At 42.3% G+C, this 18,944-nt stretch overlaps 2 protein-coding genes across 6 annotated transcripts in view; one reads left to right on the forward strand and one right to left on the reverse strand.

The window, feature by feature from the left end:
* Window positions 1-14,834, reverse strand: part of LOC120032815 (spastin-like) — a 32,000-nt gene extending 17,166 nt beyond the window's left edge. The window contains exons 1-8 of one of the 4 annotated variants that reach the window (XR_005473855.1): window positions 14,166-14,833; window positions 7,861-7,944; window positions 7,430-7,513; window positions 3,891-3,974; window positions 3,138-3,328; window positions 2,642-2,772; window positions 2,273-2,366; window positions 646-720 (exon numbers count right to left, since the gene is read on the reverse strand). Coding sequence is in view for 2 of the 4 variants with exons in the window: in XM_038978997.1 (XP_038834925.1) it covers window positions 646-720; window positions 2,273-2,366; window positions 2,642-2,772; window positions 3,138-3,328; window positions 3,891-3,974; window positions 7,430-7,513; window positions 7,861-7,944; window positions 14,166-14,535 (1,113 nt within the window). In the remaining 2 variants the exon portion in view is untranslated. Of the gene's footprint in view, window positions 1-645; window positions 721-2,272; window positions 2,367-2,641; window positions 2,773-3,137; window positions 3,329-3,890; window positions 3,975-7,429; window positions 7,514-7,860; window positions 7,945-14,165 lie in introns of all 4 variants that reach the window. The other 3 variants (XR_005473856.1, XM_038978997.1, XM_038978998.1) reach the window with 3 other exon arrangements.
* On the forward strand, window positions 14,586-17,155 carry LOC120032816 (protein dpy-30 homolog). 2 transcript variants are annotated; one of them, XM_038979000.1, is made up of 5 exons: window positions 14,586-14,693; window positions 16,118-16,158; window positions 16,253-16,300; window positions 16,621-16,763; window positions 16,947-17,155. In XM_038979000.1, the coding sequence occupies exons 2-5, from the start codon at window positions 16,141-16,143 to the stop codon at window positions 17,017-17,019; spliced, it is 282 nt and encodes a 93-aa protein (XP_038834928.1). In that variant the 5' UTR covers window positions 14,586-14,693; window positions 16,118-16,140; the 3' UTR covers window positions 17,020-17,155. The 2 variants fall into 2 exon arrangements, with proteins under 2 accessions (XP_038834928.1, XP_038834927.1); XM_038978999.1 differs by lacking the exon at window positions 14,586-14,693 and adding an exon at window positions 14,724-14,811.
* Window positions 17,156-18,944: the final 1,789 nt, after the last annotated feature.

Raw genomic sequence — 18,944 nt, forward strand, 5'->3', positions numbered from 1 at the left:
CAAATGCAGAACATTATACTTATTTTGAGATATTTTCAACGATATGCTCTATAATCCTTAAATAAAAATGTTTTTCTGTTCGCTTTGTTTTAAATTTGATAACATATCCAAATTCCTGCTCTATGGAATCACCATTTGTTTTAATGCAGGTAAGACACATTTTGTGAGATTGAGTACATACTAGAGTACATGAATGATGGCTAATGCAATTTTGCATGACAAAAAAAACCACAAAATATACATTTCCACGGATTTAGCCTATCCTTACATCATTCTGTTCTATCGGTCATAGTACTCTACTGTCAAAGTACTACCATGTACATTTTTTAAATAAAAAATATAAAATGTACTTATAAACTTAGACCTAAACCAACTCTACTCTTGGACAAAGCATCTTGTAGTTAGAGGATGTCTCAACCAGCTAATCCAGTGAAAGGACTCTATCCACTGTCTATATTAATTATACTATATTAGTCTTGTATTATAAAGATTTTACAAATGTATCGTTTTGTGCGTTTTTCTATGACAATTGTTATGTTATATCATGATCACTTGTGATCTTTGTGAGCCTAACCAAGACCCACTCTACTAATCATTTCTCATTCGGTCTCTTGCCAATACCAAATGGCACTGCACCACACTCACCAGCATCGTCTTTCCGTTGCCAGGAGGACCGAAGAGCAGAAGGCCTCGTGCTGGAGCCCTCAAGCCTGTAAACAACTGGAGAAAAAAAAGATCTACTCGGCACTTTCTTCATAGTCCTGAAGTTCAAAATTACAGAGCAATACATAGCCTATCGGAATCAATAAATTATGGATTTAACATTTACTGTATACATACAGTATGAAGTGGGTAAAACAGTACATAAACATGACTAAAGTGACCAGTGTTCAATGACTATGTACATAGGGCAGCAGTCTCTAATGTGCAGGGTAGAGTACCTGGTGGTAGCCGGCTAGAACAGTGACTAAGGTTCAGGGCAGGGTACTGGGCGGAGGCCGGCTAGTGGTGACTGTTTTAACAGTCTGATGGCCTGGAGATAAAAGCTGTTTTTCAGTCTCTCGGCTCCAGCTTTGATACACCTGTATGGTCTCCGCTTTCTAGATGGTAACGGGTGAACAAGCCGTGGCTCGGGTGGCTGAGTTCCTTGATTTTCTTGGCCTTTCTGTGACACCAGGTACCGTAGATGTCCTGGAGGGCAGGCAGTGTGCCCCCGGGTGATGCGTTGGGCTCATCGCACCACCCTGGATGGCGCAATTGCCGTACCAGGCTGTGATACAGCCTGACAGCATGCTCTCAATGGTCCATCTGTCGAAGTTTATGAGGATCCTAGGGGCCAAGCCAAATTTCTTCAGCCTCCTGAGGTTGAAGAGGCGCTGTCGTGCCTTCTTCACCACACTGTCTGTGTGAAGGGACCATTTCAGGTTGTCAGTGATGTGCATGCCGAGGAACTTGAAGCTTTTGACCCTCTCCACTGCGACCCCATCAAAAAAAATATATATCCTGGCACCCCTCTGCCAGGGCTCTCACCTCTTCCCTGTAGGCTGTCTCATCATTGTTGGTAATCAGGCCTACCGCTGTTGTCGTAACATGACTGAACATGGCGTTAATGGCCCACGAATAGTTTTATAATGCCTTGCGACATGGTTAAAGAATGTCAAATGCAGCCCACCAATGGAGATGCATCCAGCTGCAGCGCCAATGTGCAATAGAAGGGAGAAAAACATAGCGCCGGTAATATGGCCACAACTTCCGAACGGTTTGGGCTAGAGACGAACGCTTTTCTTTGTAGTAATGGTGCAACCGAAGCGCTGGTTTTTTACCTCTATGGCACACGGAAACAAAGTGGTACAACGAAGCCTAATCATTATAACTATTGTTACTGGGCAGATTATTTTTTCTAGGTGCACTCGTGCTACAAAATAAAAAATTCCCTCCTATAAAGCTTGAACACATTTGCTCGTATCCACGGTTCCCCCCTTATTCATTATGATTGAAAAGGCAAAACCGATCCTAGATTAGCACTCATACTCTGAGACACCTTTGTAGGCCATCATTGTAAATAAGAATTTGTTCTTAACCGACTTGCCTAGTTAAATCAACTGAACAAAAAAATATAGACCATCATGTTAGGACTGCCCACATTAACGGTTGCTGCTCAACATTTTTACTGAGAGGTGATACTTTGTAAGAGGCTGCCCATAACAGCCTGTGAAAAGACTACCATATACACTCCATGGTCCAGTGAATTGCTGTTCCTCTCCAATCTCACCTCTGGCCTCAGTGCAGGCAGGATGACTATTTCCTGTAGGGCCTGCTTAGCCAGCTCCTGGCCAGCAACGTCCTCGAACCTCACTGATGAGCCACTGGAACACACACGAGACTGGTCTGAGTGCTCATTCCCATACAGAAATAAAGACATACTCAACTCTGCCTGGGTTGTATTAATTAGGCAGCAAAGACAGACTGAAACAGGCAGGCAGGACTTTTCAGTGTCAAAACGTTATAAAAAGTGTGCCCTATTGAACACGACCCAGGTCAAGCAGTCAACGTCTACTGTGTTTCAAACTGAGATACCTTGCAAAGCACATGCTTTAAGTCCAGTGAATAATACAGAACACTCCAAATCGTTGTCTTTCACCTGTCTACGATCTCGCTGAGGATGAGGTTGGCAAGCTTGCTGTCCACATTCTTCAAGTTCTTCATGTCCCTGTTCTTCAGTGGGGACATAGATGTGGGAGTGGTGGTGGTGGGTTTACAGCCCGCTTTACCCTATGACAAAATAACCATGAATTCAGATTTGGTTACGATTTTAAACAAGCTAATCTCTTGTGATGATGATTGGAAATTCTCCTATTTTCTTAAGTTTGTCAATTTTGTCTTCCCTTCATTAAAAATTGATATAGACTGGAGATGTTCTTTTAGTATTAGGTTTTTTATTCCAGCTATTTTATAGTCCATGGCTGTAGTGCTGGTCTAGGATCAGTTATTCCTTTTAGAGCATAATTAATCAAATTTACATTGACAGGGAGGAACTGATCCTAGATCAGCATTCCTACTCTGAGACACTATCAATATGGGCCCTGGACTCTTGGCTAGATGTGGAGTTAGTTGAGGAAAGACAATCTGTGTCTCACCTTGTTGCTGTTGGACTGGAGGGCCGGTCTGTGCTGTGTGTGACTGCTGGAGGGCCCACTGAAGCTGGGGGAGCGCTGGTGGCCCCCGTGGCCTGCCACCAAGGTTTTTTTGGCCGTATGCTTTGGTCGTGGGAGGGAGTGACTGGAGTGAGTAGTCAGGGAGTCCCTCTTTTTGGGTACGGCTCCACTTACTGCCAAGAGCAAGGAGACTGTTAGAACAATCTAGATAAATGATCGATGATTTATCAGTATGGTAGTTTCAGGACATTTAATTAAGCTGCGTGTGAGCTAATGTCCCTTCAGTAGAGGCATATGATTCTCCAGAACTGATTTAGTCTTAGACTGTGTGAATCTGAACAGGTCCAACAGACTTCAAACTTCAAGTCCATGTAGTCACTGGATAAACACCCGCCAGTGTTTCTATGGAAGAGAAATATGACTGTAGTTTGAGGTAGCTATCAGTGTCAGTGTGAAGAACATATTGATAAATACAGACAAAGCAGCAGAAAGAGTAAAATAAATAAAATCGGTAACACTTAACTTGAAGGAAGCTTACTGTACATAGGCATTCAAAGATGAAATAGGAACAAACAGGAAAAGTAGGTTTGGAGGTAGATCAATTTCAATGATGTATGAAGAGAATAAAGCCAGAAAAACTGGAATTCCTGAATGAGGAACAATGACACCCCTGAAAACAACACTTTTAAGAAACCAGTCATGACAACTGAAAGCAGATTCCCAGTAAGCACCCACCTGAGCGTAGATGCCCGTTATGGTACGACTGGTTTGAGCTCTCTGTATAGATGTCTCTCTGAGCTGGCCCTGAACACAGCTTTGCTATACAACAGGAATAACAAAAACAAAACGAAATTTGGAAAGGGAATAGGAGAAGGGAGGGAAAAGGAAAAGGAGAAGAAAAGGAAATTATATTAAAATAAACAAATAAGATAAGGGCCACGATTCTTTAAATGGGGGACAAACAGCAATGTTTTGGGATGGTGCCTAAGTTAAGTTGTCATGCCACATCCAAAAAAAGAGGCATATGGAGTAGGGCTGAGAGGATTGTCAGTGTCTTAGGCAGCAAAGCCAAACATAGCAGCCATATGGGCTTCCAGATGGCGCAGCAGTCTAAGGCACTGTGCAAGAGGTGTCACTACAGTCCCTGGTTCGAATCCAGGCTGTAGCACATCTGGCCGTGATTGGGATTCCCATAGGGCGGCGCACAATTGGCCCAGCGTTGGCCGGGGTAGGCCGTCATTGTAAATAAGAATTTGTTCTTAACTGACTTGCCTAGTTAAATAAAGGTTAAATAAAAATTCCAAACAGGACGAATAAAACACCAAGAGTAGGGTCCTGTTCATTAGAGAAATGTTTTAAAACGTTCTGCAAAGCAAAAGGAAAATGATCATTTCTTATTGGACAAGTCTAGGTTAGTTATCTTAGGTTTGGTGCCTGATGAACATGACTCAGGATAATGTTGCAGCCAGCTGTGGAATGACGAGAAGCTTCTGAAACAGCTTTGGGGGACCACTGAGTGGATTTTTACCCTAATTGACTAATTCTGTAATTTAAAGGATTAAATCATGTTTTGGGGTGTCCGTTACGGGTTTAATAAAAAGGTACTGGAGTATTTAGGGCCTAATCCCTTTTGGTGCATAAAGTACATTGTAATTTGGAAGTGATGTCAATACAAAAAGTATGTATGCGAATATACACTGAATTGCACCCCCTTTTGCCCTCAGAACCGCCTCAATTTGTCAGGGCATGGACAACAAGGTGTCGGAAGCGTTCCACAAGGATGCTAGCCCGTGTTGACTCCAATGCTTCCCACAGTTGTGTCAAATTGGCTGGATGTCCCTTGGGTGGTGAACCATTCTTGATACACACAAGAATGTTGAGAGTGAAAAACACAGCAATGTAGCAGTTCTTTACACACTCAAACCGGTGCGCTTGGCACCTACTACAATACCCCGATCAAAGGCACTTCAATATTTTGCCTTGCCAATTCACCCTCTGAAAGGCACATGTACACAATCCATGTCTCTCTGAAAAATCCTTCTTTAACCCATCTCCTCCCTTCATCTACACTGACTGAAGTGGATTTAACAGATGACATCAATAAGGGATCATAGCTTTCACCTGGATTCACCTGTCATGGAAATGTTTTGTATACAAGGCCTACATGTTGTTTCCCCCCCAAGAGATACAAAGCTATGGAGAGATTTCAGTGCCAACAGCAATTGTATTGGATTTGGATATTTAATTTTAATTAAATCATTTTGAATTTGTAATCCACAAATGGAATGAATAATTTCATTCAGTTTTAAAATGCAATATTTATACATTCAGTTTCAATGTGGTAAATATTGCATTCATTGTATTGTGTTTCAAGTTTACAAACTATAATTTAAAGTTGATCAAAGTTTCATATATTCAACTTCTCAAATGCATTCAAATTCAGTTTACAAAAATTCAGCTCTCTAAATTCAGATTCAAAACCAGAGACAACATCATGGTACTTAACCAGCCAGGAAAGGTAGAGGAGAACAGTTAGACACAAAATCATCAGAAACAACCAAAACAAACACCAAATGCATTCAACAAGTTTGTACAGTCACAAGCTTGCTGTAGTCATTGTGTGGGAGCAAATACTTTCATAAGTTAATTTGTCCCAATACTTTTGGTCCCCTTAAATGGGGCGACTACGTACAAAAATCGCTATAATTTCTAAACGGTTCAGCTGATATGGATGAAAATATCAAGAAATTAAAGCTGACAGTGTGCACTTTAACCTCTGTCACTGTATCATTTCAAACCCAACGTGCTGGAGTACAGAGCCCCCCCCCCCAAAAAAATTATAAAGTAAAAAATGTTTGTTTCTCTACTCCGATGATTAATCCACAAACAAAACGGAGGTGGGCCTGACCACCAACAACGATGAGACGGCTTATAGGGAGGTCAGACACTTGGCAGTGTGGTGCTAGGACCTCAACCTCTCCCTCAACATGGAGGACTTTATCGTGGACGACAGAAAAGAGAGGGACGAACCAGCCCCCATGGGGCTGTAGTGGCGCGGGTCGAGAGCTTAAAGTTTCTCGGTGTCCACATCGTGGTCCAAACACACCAACACAGTCATGAAGAGGGCACGACAATGCCTCTTCTCCCTCAGGAGGCTGAAAAGACTTGGCATGGGTCCTCAGATCCTCATATTGTGGGCATCTTGATTGGCTGCATCGGCATCCGATGGCAAGGCGCTACAGAAGGTAGTGCGTACGGCCCAGTACATCACTGGAGTCGAACTCCCTGCTATCCAGGACCTCTATACCAGGCGGTTTCAAAGGAAGGCCCTAAAAATTGTCAAAGACTCCAGCCACCCAAGTCATAGACTGTTCTCTCTGCTACCACACGTCAAACGGTACCAGAGTGCTAAATCTGGGACCAAAAGACTCCTGAAGAGCTTCTACCCCCAAGCCATAAGACTGCTAAATAGTTCACCAAATAGCTACCCGGACTATCGGCATTGACCCTTTTTGCACCAACTCTTTTTGACTCTAACCACAAACTCACACATACAGTTCAGACACTGACACTCCAACACACACGTACACACAGGCACACATTCGCCACACACTTCCACACTCATCACATACGCTGCTGCTACTGTCTTATCTATCCTGTTGCCTAGTCACTTTACCCTTACCTATATGTACATACAGTATCTACCTCAATTTCCTAGTACCCCTGCACATCCACTTGGTACTGGTACCCCATGTATATAGCCAAGCTATCAGTGTTCATTGTCTACTTATTCCTCCTTGAACTTTTTTTCCCTTCCTATTATTCTTCAATTCATTGTTGGGAAGGGCCCGTAAGTAAGCATTTCACTGTTAGTCTACACCTGTTTACGAAGCATGTGACAATTAAAATTTGACTTGATTTAAATATTGAATTTGAATATTAAAAATGAATGCAATATTCATTCAATACAGTTTCAAATCTGGAAATTCAAGATCAATTTATGAATCCAACGATTTAATTTGTGCATTACAAACTCAAAAGTATTTTCATTCAAATGCAATATCCTTAAACAAATTCAAAATTATGGAATTCAAATACAGTTTCTGTCGGCACTGAAATCGCTCCATACAAAGCTAACAGTATCTAAGCTAGCGTGAAAAGCAACAAATGTCACACAATCAACATGCATGTAGCCGTTCAGAAGGTGCCATGCGGTATTCAATGTGGACACGGAAGGCAAGACCTGCAAATGTGTCCAAATGCTTGATTCTCACCTAAAAGCTCCAGGCGATCCTTTGCCATGATCAGATTGGTGATCATCTTGGCCTGTAGACGTTTATCACGTTCATATTTCTCGCCTGGAAGAGAAGAGAGATTAAAAACAAATCTGTTAGTAAAATAGCAGTTTTCATCCTTGTTTTCCACTACTGATTTTTAGTTTGTTGCTATAGCAGAGGTCTCCAACTCCACTCCTATAGTTACTGGGTATGCAGGTTTTTGTTCCAGCCCAGCAGCCAAACACTAGGTGCTTACAATAATCAGCTGAGCATGGTCTTCAAATCAGGACCGCGACTAGCTGAACCATGTGTGTTAATGCTAGGTTGAAACAAAACCCTGCATATCACTAGCTCTCCAGGAACAGAGTTGTTCAGGAAATCTGCACTATAGGTCCTAGGGAATGCAAAAGCATGCACAGTCAACTCACCGTTTTCAGCTACCTCGATCGCGATGCCCCTCTCGAGCTCTGCGATTCCACGTTTGTACCACTGGACTGCCTGTTCCTTGTGCACTAGTAACACACAAACCACAAGTCGGGACAGTCAGACTGGCACAGAAAAAAGCAATTTGAGGTTAGCGTACATACAAAGAAAATTGCTCACAGTCAAATAAGATCCAACAAAAGTCAATGTAAAAGGGCGAGATATTTAGTACTTTTAGTAGGCAGTAGGCTAAGCATCCTTTAGTGTACAATACACATTTGCCATGCATTAGGCTACATATTTTACATGCTTTATGTGTTGCCTAAAGGTATAGCATCTCAAGAGGCATTGGAAGAGTAGTAAAAAAATAAAATGTGCATGACAGACAGTCAATCATGACCTCAAACAAGGGTACAGAGACTCACGGATCAATCAGTGCATAAGCCATAATGAAGTGAAGTATAATGAATCATTTCACATGACTGACCCGGTCTCTTAAACCCCTCTGGCCTGGAGCAGTGTTAAGTCATGGGACTGATTTTCATAGCTGTGGGAACATACAGCATATCCACTCCTTATGAGTGATTCTGAGTATTATTGAGACAGGGGCTCCCTAATCCCCAAGGCAGGCAGACAGACCCTAACATTCTACTGGGTTCAGCCGAGTTGCGTTCATTAGGCACTAAACTGAATAACTGCCTGAAACTGGGAGGAATTGTCATAAGAATTGTTGATTTTAGTTTTTCCATTTCAATTATTATTTTATTTTTTTAAATTACGTTGCATGCCCTGATCGATGTATTGCTTCTATTAGGATCTTAGCAATATGAGAAATGTCATTGTATCCTGTCTAGCCATTTAAGGACAATGATAGCTGCCACTCCGGCCCTCCCCATTTCAATATATAAATAAGGTGGATTTGACTTTCACTTCAAACCACCACTCATCTCTACCGGTTTAGGTTACTTAGGGCCAAGATATAGGCCAGAGCCTTTAATTGCAAATAAATAGAGGGATGTGATATAGGCTTAGCCTTCATTGAAAAGGTCAAGATAAGATAAGAAACAATTCCAGATCTAATTCCACATATAAGCTAATGTCCAACCATGATAAAAACAAAGTAGGACATTTAGATAGAGCAAAACAGGGACTGGGAATGCCCCATCTTTCAGTGAGAATAACCTAGATTTCGATAACCCAGTCATTTTTTCAAAAGATGTGGGCCAACAGTGTGGCATACTGGGGGATTCCTATTCAAAGTGATGGCATTCTCCACACTCCCAGAGGGAGAGCAAAGCGTACAAAAGAGTCCAAGGCCCTCAACCAGGCCCTTTGATCCGTGATGCCAAAAGCATTTTCTCTCCCCATCCCATCACAATGGTGCTACACAGGGAAACGGGATGTCTAATATGGGAGGGGCCTGGTTGAAAAAGAGCACGAGGCTTTCTACACTACAGTACAGGCCAACTCCAAAAAACAGTGGTAGAAATATACTCTGCATAATGGCACCGGAGGACATGGCTGCGGTTTTACGATCTCCTAACCTATGCTGTGTGTGTTATTTGACACTTATTTTGTACATAATGTTTCTGCCACTGTGTGTTATTACTCACCCCGTACTGGAGGAATATTTTTCTTCAATGAGTCAGACGGGAAGGATTTACTTCAGAAGCCCGACAAGACCCTCATCCCCGTCATTCGCAGGAGAAAGAGACAGAGCTATAAGGGACGAAGATCTGGCTGCCTTTTAAGGATCTGACGCCAAGCGGGTAATCTCTCTTTACCATTGGTCCTATTAGCCAGCATACAATCAATGGTAAATAAAATAGACGAACTACGATCACGTACAGTTGAAGTTGGAAGTTAACATACACTTAGGTTGGAGTCATTAAAACTCGTTTTCCAACCACTCCACAAATTTCTTGTAAGTCGGTTAGGACAACTACTTTGTGCAAGACACAATTAATTTTTCCAACAATTGTTTACAGACAGATTCTTTCACTTATAATTCACTGTATCACAATTCCAGTGGGTCAGAAGTTTACATACACTAAGTTGACTGTGCCTTTTATCAGCTTTGAACATTCCAGAAAATTATGTCATGGCTTTAGAAGCTGATAGGCTAATTGACATCATTTGAGTCAATTGGAGGTGTACCTGTGGATGTATTTCAAGGCCTACCTTCAAACTCGGTGCCTCTTTGCTTGACATTGTGGGACAATCAAAAGAAATCAGACAAAACCTCAGAAAAAAAAATTGTAGACCTCCACAAGTCTGGTTCATCCTTGGGAGCAATTTCCAAATGCCTGAAGGTACCACGTTCATCGGTATAAACAATTGTAGGCAAGTATAAACACCATGGGACCACGCAGCCGTCATACCGCTCAGGAAGGAGACGCGTTCTGACTCCTTGAGATGAATGTACTTTGTTGGGAAAAGTGCAAATCAATCCCAGAACAACAGCAAAGGACCTTGTGAAGATGCTGGAGGACACAGGTACAAAAGTATCTATGTCCACAGAAAACAAGTCCTATATCGACATAACCTGAAAGGCCGCTCAGCAAGGAAGAAGCCACTGCTCCAAAACCGCCATAACAAAGTCAGACTACGGTTTGCAGCTGCACATGGGGACAAAGATTGTACTTTTTGGAGAAATATCCTCTGGTCTGCTGAAACAAAAATAGAACTGTTTGGCCATATTGACCATTGTTATGTTTGGAGGAAAACGGGGGAGGCTTGCAAGCCCAAGAACACCATCCCAATCGTGAAGCACGGGAGCGGCAGCATCATGTTGTGGGGGTGCTTTGCTGCAGGAGGGACTGATTCACTTCACAAAATAGATGGCATCATGAGGAAAGAAAATGATGTGGATATATTGAAGCAACATCTCAGGACATCAGTCAGGAAGCTAAAGCTTGGTCGCAAATGGGTCTTCCAAATGGACAATGACCCCAAGCATACTTCCAAAGTTGTGTCAAAATGGCTTAAGGACAACAAAGTTAAGGTATTGGAGTGGCCATCACAAAGCCCTGACCTCAATCCTATAGAGAATTTGTGGGCAGAACTGAAAAAGTGTGTGCGAGCAACCAGCTCTGTCAGGAGGAATGGGCCGAAATTCACCCAACTTATTGTAGGAAGCTTGTGGAAGGCTACCCAAAACTTTTGACCCAAGTTAAACTATTTAAAGGCAATGCTACCAAATATAATTGAGTGTATGTAAACTTCTGACCCACTGGGAATGTGATGAAAGAAATAAAAGCTGAAATAAATCATTCTCTCCACTAATCTTCTGACATTTCACATTCTTAAAATAAAGTGGTGATCCTAACCGACCTAAGACAGGGGATTTTTACAAGGATAAAATGTCAGGAATTGTGAAAAACTGAGTTTAAATTTATTTGGCTAAGGTGTATGTAAACTTCAGACTTCAACTGTATGTGAGAATACTATTCATTGACTACAGCTCAGCGTTCAACACCATAGTGCCCAGAAAGCTCATCACTAAGCTAATGACCCTGGGACTAAACACCTCCCTCTGCAACTGGATCCTGAACTTCCTGACAGGCCGCCCCCAGGTGATAAGGGTAGGTAACAACACATCCGCCACGCTGATCCTCAACACAGGGGCCCCTTGAGGGTGCGTGCTCAGTCCCCTCCTGTACTCCCTGTTCACTCATGACTGCATGGCCAGGCACGACTCCAACACCATCATCAAGTTTGCCGATGACACAACAGTGGTAGGCCTGATCACCGACAACGATGAGACAGCCTATAGGGACAGGGCTATAGACAGCCTCATGGTCCAAACACACCAAGACAATCGTGAAGAGGGCACGACAAAACCTATTCCCCCTCAGGAGACTGAAAAGATTTGGCATGGGTCCTCAGATCCTCAAAAGGTTCTACAGCTGCACCATCGAGAGCATCCTGTCTGGTTGCATCACCTCCTGGTATGGCAACTGCTCGGCCTCCGACCGCAAGGCACTACAGAGGGTAGTGCGTACGGCCCAGTACATCACTGGGGCCAAGCTTCCTGCCATCGAGGACCTCTATACCAGGCGGTGTCGGAGGAAGGCCCTAAAAATTGTCAGACTCCAGCCACCTTAGTCATAGACTGTTCTCTCTGTTACCGCATGGCAAGCGGTACCGGAGCGCCAAGTCTAAGTCCAAAAGGCTTCTATCCCCCCAAGCCATAAGACTCCTGAACAGCTTATCAAAGGGCTACCCAGAACGCTCTTTTACACTGCTGCTACTCTCTGGTTGTTATCTATGGATAGTCACTTTAACTCTACCTACATGTACATATTACCTCAATTACTTCGACTAACCGGTGCCTCCGCACATTGACTCTGTACCGGTACCCCTTGTATATAGCCTCGCTGTTGTTATTTTACTGCTGCTTTTTAAATTATTTTTTACTTATCACTTTTTCTTAACTTCTTAAAATATTTTTGGTTAAGGACTTGGAATAAGCATTTCACTGTAAGGTCTACACCTGTTGTATTCGGCGCATGTGACAAATACGATTTGATATACAATATCCAGTCAACCCCTGAATGTCTGAAATTGTTTGGGACTGGTGTGACTGTGTGCACTAGGCTAAACCTGAGCCAGTATAGTGGTAGAGTACAGTAAGCCCCTTGGCACGTCGCTCCAGCCAGTGCAGTAGGTCAATCGAACATTGGCAGAGAAGATGAGGATGCAGATGTGTGGGTTTCCAGGGCTGGAAGATTAGGCTGGATTCCAGTATCTCAGCTTTACTCCAACTACTATGCTAAAGCAAATGATCAGATGTCTTAAATTTCTGCCTTCAGCAAAGTAAGGGTTTGGCTTATCTATAACCTGACTCTCAAGACACCACTGTGCAAAATAGCTTGGGGACGAGGTTAGCTTACGACAAACCTAGGAGTCTGTGAGAAACATAATCAATACATTTTGTGTGTTTGCATTGAAAACACGGGTCTAACTAACCAAACTCGCCAACATGATGAAAGTATAGCCTTTCAAAACATAGCACTGACTGTAGACTGTTTTCCTATGTGCTCCGGCCCCTGTGTATTGAGGGAAGGAGTTTCTTAAACGCACGCAAGCGGAACGAAATGGGGAGGGACCTACCTGAATTTGTCCAATAGAAACTTTTGTTTTAGTTGCAAAACCTTCCTTTTTTTCAACTGTTTGGATTAATGATTACACCCCAAATAGTCAGGGAGGAACTCGATTAATTCAGTTCGCTCATGCATGATGACACGGCCAACTCGGAGAGGAGAGAGAATCTGAGGCATTTTCCTCCCTGCTGACGATACCAATTAATGTCGGCTCACATCATCCAAGCACATGTCTATTGATCCCCTGGGATCACGCAGATTGGAGAAAGGCACATGCAGATAGGCAGTAGCTCTGCTGTTGTACTGTATAGGCTTGTGTGTGTGTGTGGACAGTATATTGGGAATATAAACTGTCCTGGTTTCAAAAGCACGGTGCCACAAAGGAGGACCAAGTATATATATATATATATGTGCTGTTTTTTTGCATATCCATACAGTATTGCCCATCTTTGTTACTTTAATTTTGTTAACAAACTGTAAAACATTCATTGGCACCTTAATTTATGCAGGCTAGTTATACTAGTTGGTGTCCCCCGCACTCAGCCACTAACATATTGCCCCTGGGCACCATATGGCTGACTGCATTCAGCCAGTCTGAGACCTAGGTTGAGTAGGCAGGCACCTTCTCCTAGCCATATTGAACAGTCTGCATAACACTGTCAACTGGCTCAACATTAAGCCATTGTAGTAATAGTGTGGTGGTATAATGGACAGACATGTATCTGGGGTCCAATAAGCTAATATCTCTATGTGATTGCATACTGAATGTCATTGACAGAACAACTGTTCTCCCTTTGTCTGCATGATGACATTATAAAAACGGTGGTGGTTTCTATGGAAAGCGCCATAAATACACAAAATATAATGGGATCAACACCACACCTTTGAACAACTTGAACTAGTAAGAAAACAGACCTCTCTTTCTTTCTTTACTTCCCGGTTTGTATATAGAACATAATACATTTTGTACACGCTCCATTGCTTTGCTGTTTGGGTTAAGAGCCATCGTTTGAATCAATAGGCCTAGTTAAATCGAGCCAGTTTTGTTTCAATCTGTATTGACAGTAGTAACGTTATCTCTGTTTGCATTATCCACACATCGGTGTATGACAGTTGATAACTTGACAACTGCTGTTTAAGCCCAGCTAGCCAACAGTCGGTGGTGCTGCTGCAAATAGCAGTCACACTACACTGGAAAAAAATACCTTTGTCATCCTCGTCAATTCTCAGAGCCACTGAGATGTACTCGAATGCTTGTTTGTGGCTGTTTCGGATCTGCTCGCCGCTGTCCTGCTTGCACACCGCGCTGTCCTGCTTGTCCGCGTGTTCGTCTGCTGCCCGTTGTTTGGGTCTCGCAACCATAGCGCGAGACATCCGCTCGCACAGCCAGGCGAAGAGTACGCCAAAATTCAAGACTAGGACACGGAGCACTGCAAACAACGCCAGCAGTGGGTAGAAGAAGTAGTACACATTTCGTTTATGTAGTGACACCTGGTCGCAGATGTCCCATCCGTCGGGCGGGGACCCTGTAGGGCCTCGCTTCTTTCTGCTGCCTCTTCCTCCCGGAGAACTCATTCACCCGACGACTTGCTATCGTATCCATTACATAACGATTTTGCCTTTTGCTTGGGTTGCCTCAACTTTTGCAGCGTCTACAGTTGCCACATATTCTCCGACATGGTGGTCCAAATGTTGATCAAATTGGACGGGGCGGTTACCGAACGAACAAAAGGGTAAGAGAGGAGGGGCACGCGCCCTCTTGTCCTATCATAGAAAGTACGTAACTGCAAACAAGAGTTTACGTAGAGACCACCCACATTGCGTAAATACTAACAACAAACATGGCGGACGGTAAGTGAAATGTTCGTTTATCGGCGAGTTATATTGTAATTGTAGTCAATTTTAGGGATACATTTAGCTTGAAATATTTCTTATACCCCAACAATTGGTTTAATCCAATCTGATCTCTCGGTAAGTCCTTGGTTCACGGTGGAAGGTCGTTGCTAACATGATAACGTTAGCTAGCCAACAAGCTAAAGTAACGTTACTTTACCCGCCTCTAGAATTCATTTAACGTTACTGTAGCTATCCCGCCTGTAGGGTACCTTCTTTGGCTTTTAAGAATGGATGGTAATGCTATGTTACTAGTCATCTACCTGGACTTAGTCTGGAGTAAGTGTGTGTATCTTACGTTATAGATAAACGATGACAGAACCACCGTCCTTGCGGTTGTTGACATTTTGATATTGTTTCTGATCTGTCTCCGAATGATTCTGAAGACATTTACGTTAACCGACTGACTCTCCTCTTCGGGTGCGTTCGTAAATTCACTCTGGAGTGCCAGTATGCGCTCTCGGTGTTCGTAAATTCTGAGCGTTTCGCAGGGCGTTTAGAGCGCACACTGGACGCTCTGGCCGAGGAGTTTTTTATTTGTTAAATGTCCCCTTTATTTAATCAGGCAGGCCAGTTGAGAACAAGTTCTCATTTACAACTGAGACCTGGCCAAGATAAAGCAAAGCAGTGCGACAAAAACAACACAGTTACACATGGGATAAACAAACGTACAGTCACTAACAAAATAGAAAAATCGATGTACAGTGTGTGCAAATGTAGTAAGATTGGGGAGGTAAGGCAATAAATAGGCCATAGAGGTGAAATAATTACAATTTAGCATTAACATTGGAGTGATAGATGTGCAGATGATGTGCAAGTAGAGATACTGGGGTACAAAATAGAAACCAAAAAAAATAACAATATGGGGATGAGGTAGTTGGGTGTGCTATTTACAGAAGGGCTGTGTAGGAGTAAGGTTGATCCGACCTCACAACGGCAGTCAATCACCCAAGCTAACTGGCTAAAGGTAGCTAGCTACTTCCAGACATAAATGAGAGAATACCTCACTCTGGCCATTTGACTTGACCTAGCAGAGCTGGTTAGGCTGTTTTCATGTTATCCAGAGCGTTGGTGACTGCAACTGTGCTGCTGGCAACAATTTAATTAAGCTTTTTTGCCTATTTTTGCTGACACTGGCCATATTCAACAGGTGTTGAGCGTTCGTAAATTCATCAGTTATTCTGCGCTCTGAAATCGGAGTAGATAGCCAGAGTGAATTGCCTAGAATGTAGTAATGTTAGCTGACAATGTATGTTTCTCTCAGATCACACAGACGCAGACCAATCTATGGAGGGGAACACTCCAGTAAGTCTAATACAGATGTAGTTAGGGATTTGAAGTGGTTCTCTTCATTTAAATGTCGTGTTTTATAGTTAGACTAATTTCTGCTCCTTTTCAGATTGCTGAAAACCCCCATTCTGAATATGGACTGACAGAAAACATCCAGGTATGACCATCAATATGATTATTGTGCCTTTCAGAAAATTATGTCCATGAAAAGGGGTCCATTTCAAAGACTCAAACTATCACACTGCATTGTGGTAACCTTGATTGTCTACTGAACAAGCAATGTATGCACAGCTCTCTAGCATAGCAGGCACTAATGTGTGAAGCCTATGCTTTTTGGTACAAATTGGTTAGGCTACATTGCATGAGATTGCAATTCTGAGTACACTTTTAAGACGCATACATGGATAGTGGCGTGAGTAGCAGTAACTTGTGACATTTCTGTATCTCTGCTTCCTCTTTCACCACCTCATTGTGTAGAGAATAGTGGAAAACGAGAAAGCCAACACAGAGAAGGTCTCCAAACAGAAGGTGGATCTGCAGTCGCTCCCCACCAGGGCATATTTGGATCAGACAGTGGTGCCAATTCTTCTTCAAGGCTTATCTGTGCTGGCCAAGGAAAGGTATGTGCAGGGGCTCAGATTTTTTTCCATTCACATTTCTGTGTGACATGCTTGGAAATGCATTTGTAAAAAATGCATTGAACAGGCAGTACAATGAAAAGGGAAGAGCATTTGAGTAGCAAGTAATTGTCAAGCTAATAGACTTTAAAGATGTGCCTTTCTCCATTTTGTCTTCTCTTTCAGACCTACAAATCCTATTGAATTCTTAGCAGCCTTCCTTCTCAAGAACAAATCACAGTTTGAAAATCGAAATTAAGCCCCAGACTGATGGAAATGTGCACTTTGAGGCCATATGTTTAAAATGAAGAAAATTGTTTCTGTCAATGGTTATGTTTGCTAATGATAATGTATGTAGTTTTTTAAACCAGAATAAAGATTGTGCTGCAGGGAAATATGGTACTCTTCTTTTAGGGCAAATGTCAGCAGTAAACAAATATCTACAAAACAGACACACACTAGTGTGCACCTTAAGTTCCCTTGCATCATGGTTCCCTTCAGTTCATTTACCAAAATGCCTACAGGAGGAAACATTGCTTTTTAATTAACAATATCCTCTTTTTTGATGTAACATTGAGAACTAGTCCAGTCCATGTTTACATATTGCCAAATGACACATGTAATATTCCAGTGCCTTGTTTTATTATACTACTAGTTGAGCTATAGAGCTGGTGATGAACCCCTTTGATAAAAGGGTCAAAATCTCAGACGCCCCAACCTCCATTCTATTAATCATAAACTCATTTTAGAATCACCCTTTCATCCATTGTTAGATTTGTGCTCTTGGAATTAATTTAGCAGAAGTACCACTTTATTGCACAACTCAGACTTAATTTAAGTATATTAATATAAATAACATATCTTCAATATAAAGACTACACACTCTCGTTGCATGTAAAAGCACTCCATTCAAACAGCATACCAGTATTTTAGCTTTAAGCTACCGGCAAGTTTTGGTCTTCAGTGAGAACCTAGACTGCAATACAAACTGATGAACATCAGTTTGGATTTCAGGCTAGTTAGGACTATCATGCTTCATGTTTAGTTTCTGTTTTCCGGCTCTCCAGGATGTTTCCCCTAGGTACAGATCTAGCATCAGCCTCCCCCCCATCCTACACCTTTTGGCACCCCCCTTCACCATACATGGCAACTCAGCAGCAATTATCAAAATAGAGAGTATGATTTGGTTTCAAACCAACTATTAGAAAATGTCAAGTTAAATAATTTCCTACAAGTCATACAAGATTGAATCAATTGTTGACGAATAGAGTGCCTCAAACAGAACTTTCATTTGAATCTATGCTTGATAGTCTTGCTTATTTACAGAAGGGCAATGGGGGTTAGAAGTGAAGCCATAAAATAGACTTTCTGCTTTAAAGACATTAAAGCTCCCAAGCAGTCTTCAAATTTAAAATAACACCTAATACACTCTGATCTCAATGCCTGCTTTATATAGAAAGCCCCAGCCAGACAGATTCAATGTCTGTAGGAGCTAACCATTTTTGTGAATGGGTTATTGGTCAGAATAATCAGATTGGATTGTGATGTCATGCAGTGGGCCAAAAACTCCATCCCACCTGAACAGGCAAATTCCAGGAATTAAAAAAATAAACCTCACACAAAAAGGGTATTATCATTTTCCCAATTTTAGAGTTATTTTGACCTTGGTGGGAAAATACCATTAAATCAAGTTTTGGACTGCACTGCCCCTTTAAAAACCAGGAGATTTGACTTGAATGGATCACTGCAGCATGTCTTGACTGTTCAAGTTACCACTTCACTTGAACTATTGAAGTGCCAAGTTATCCTCAAAAGAACCCAAAGTTGGTTGAGTGGGACATAAATGCCTAATTCAAATTGATCTATAGTGCGTAGTAATACAAATGTGATTTCTCCTGATCATTCACAATGACCTGCATCTTATCAAAATTGACCTATCTAATGAGAAGAAACAAATTGACACCATCCTAGATCTGGAAAATAACAGACAGATACACCTACTGTATATCTGCCACGTTGAAGACCCCATGAGACAATACTTGATGCATTTTACCCTCATTTGTGTTGACCTGTTAGCAAAAATATACACAATCTGATTAAAAAGTATTACAGCGCCCCCCCCCCCCCCCCCCCCCCCCCCCAATCAAATCCTTGCTCAGACTACTATTGGTGGAAAACAGAACA

The sequence above is a fragment of the Salvelinus namaycush genome, chromosome 39, assembly GCF_016432855.1.
Source record: "Salvelinus namaycush isolate Seneca chromosome 39, SaNama_1.0, whole genome shotgun sequence".
Lineage (NCBI taxonomy): Eukaryota > Metazoa > Chordata > Actinopteri > Salmoniformes > Salmonidae > Salvelinus > Salvelinus namaycush.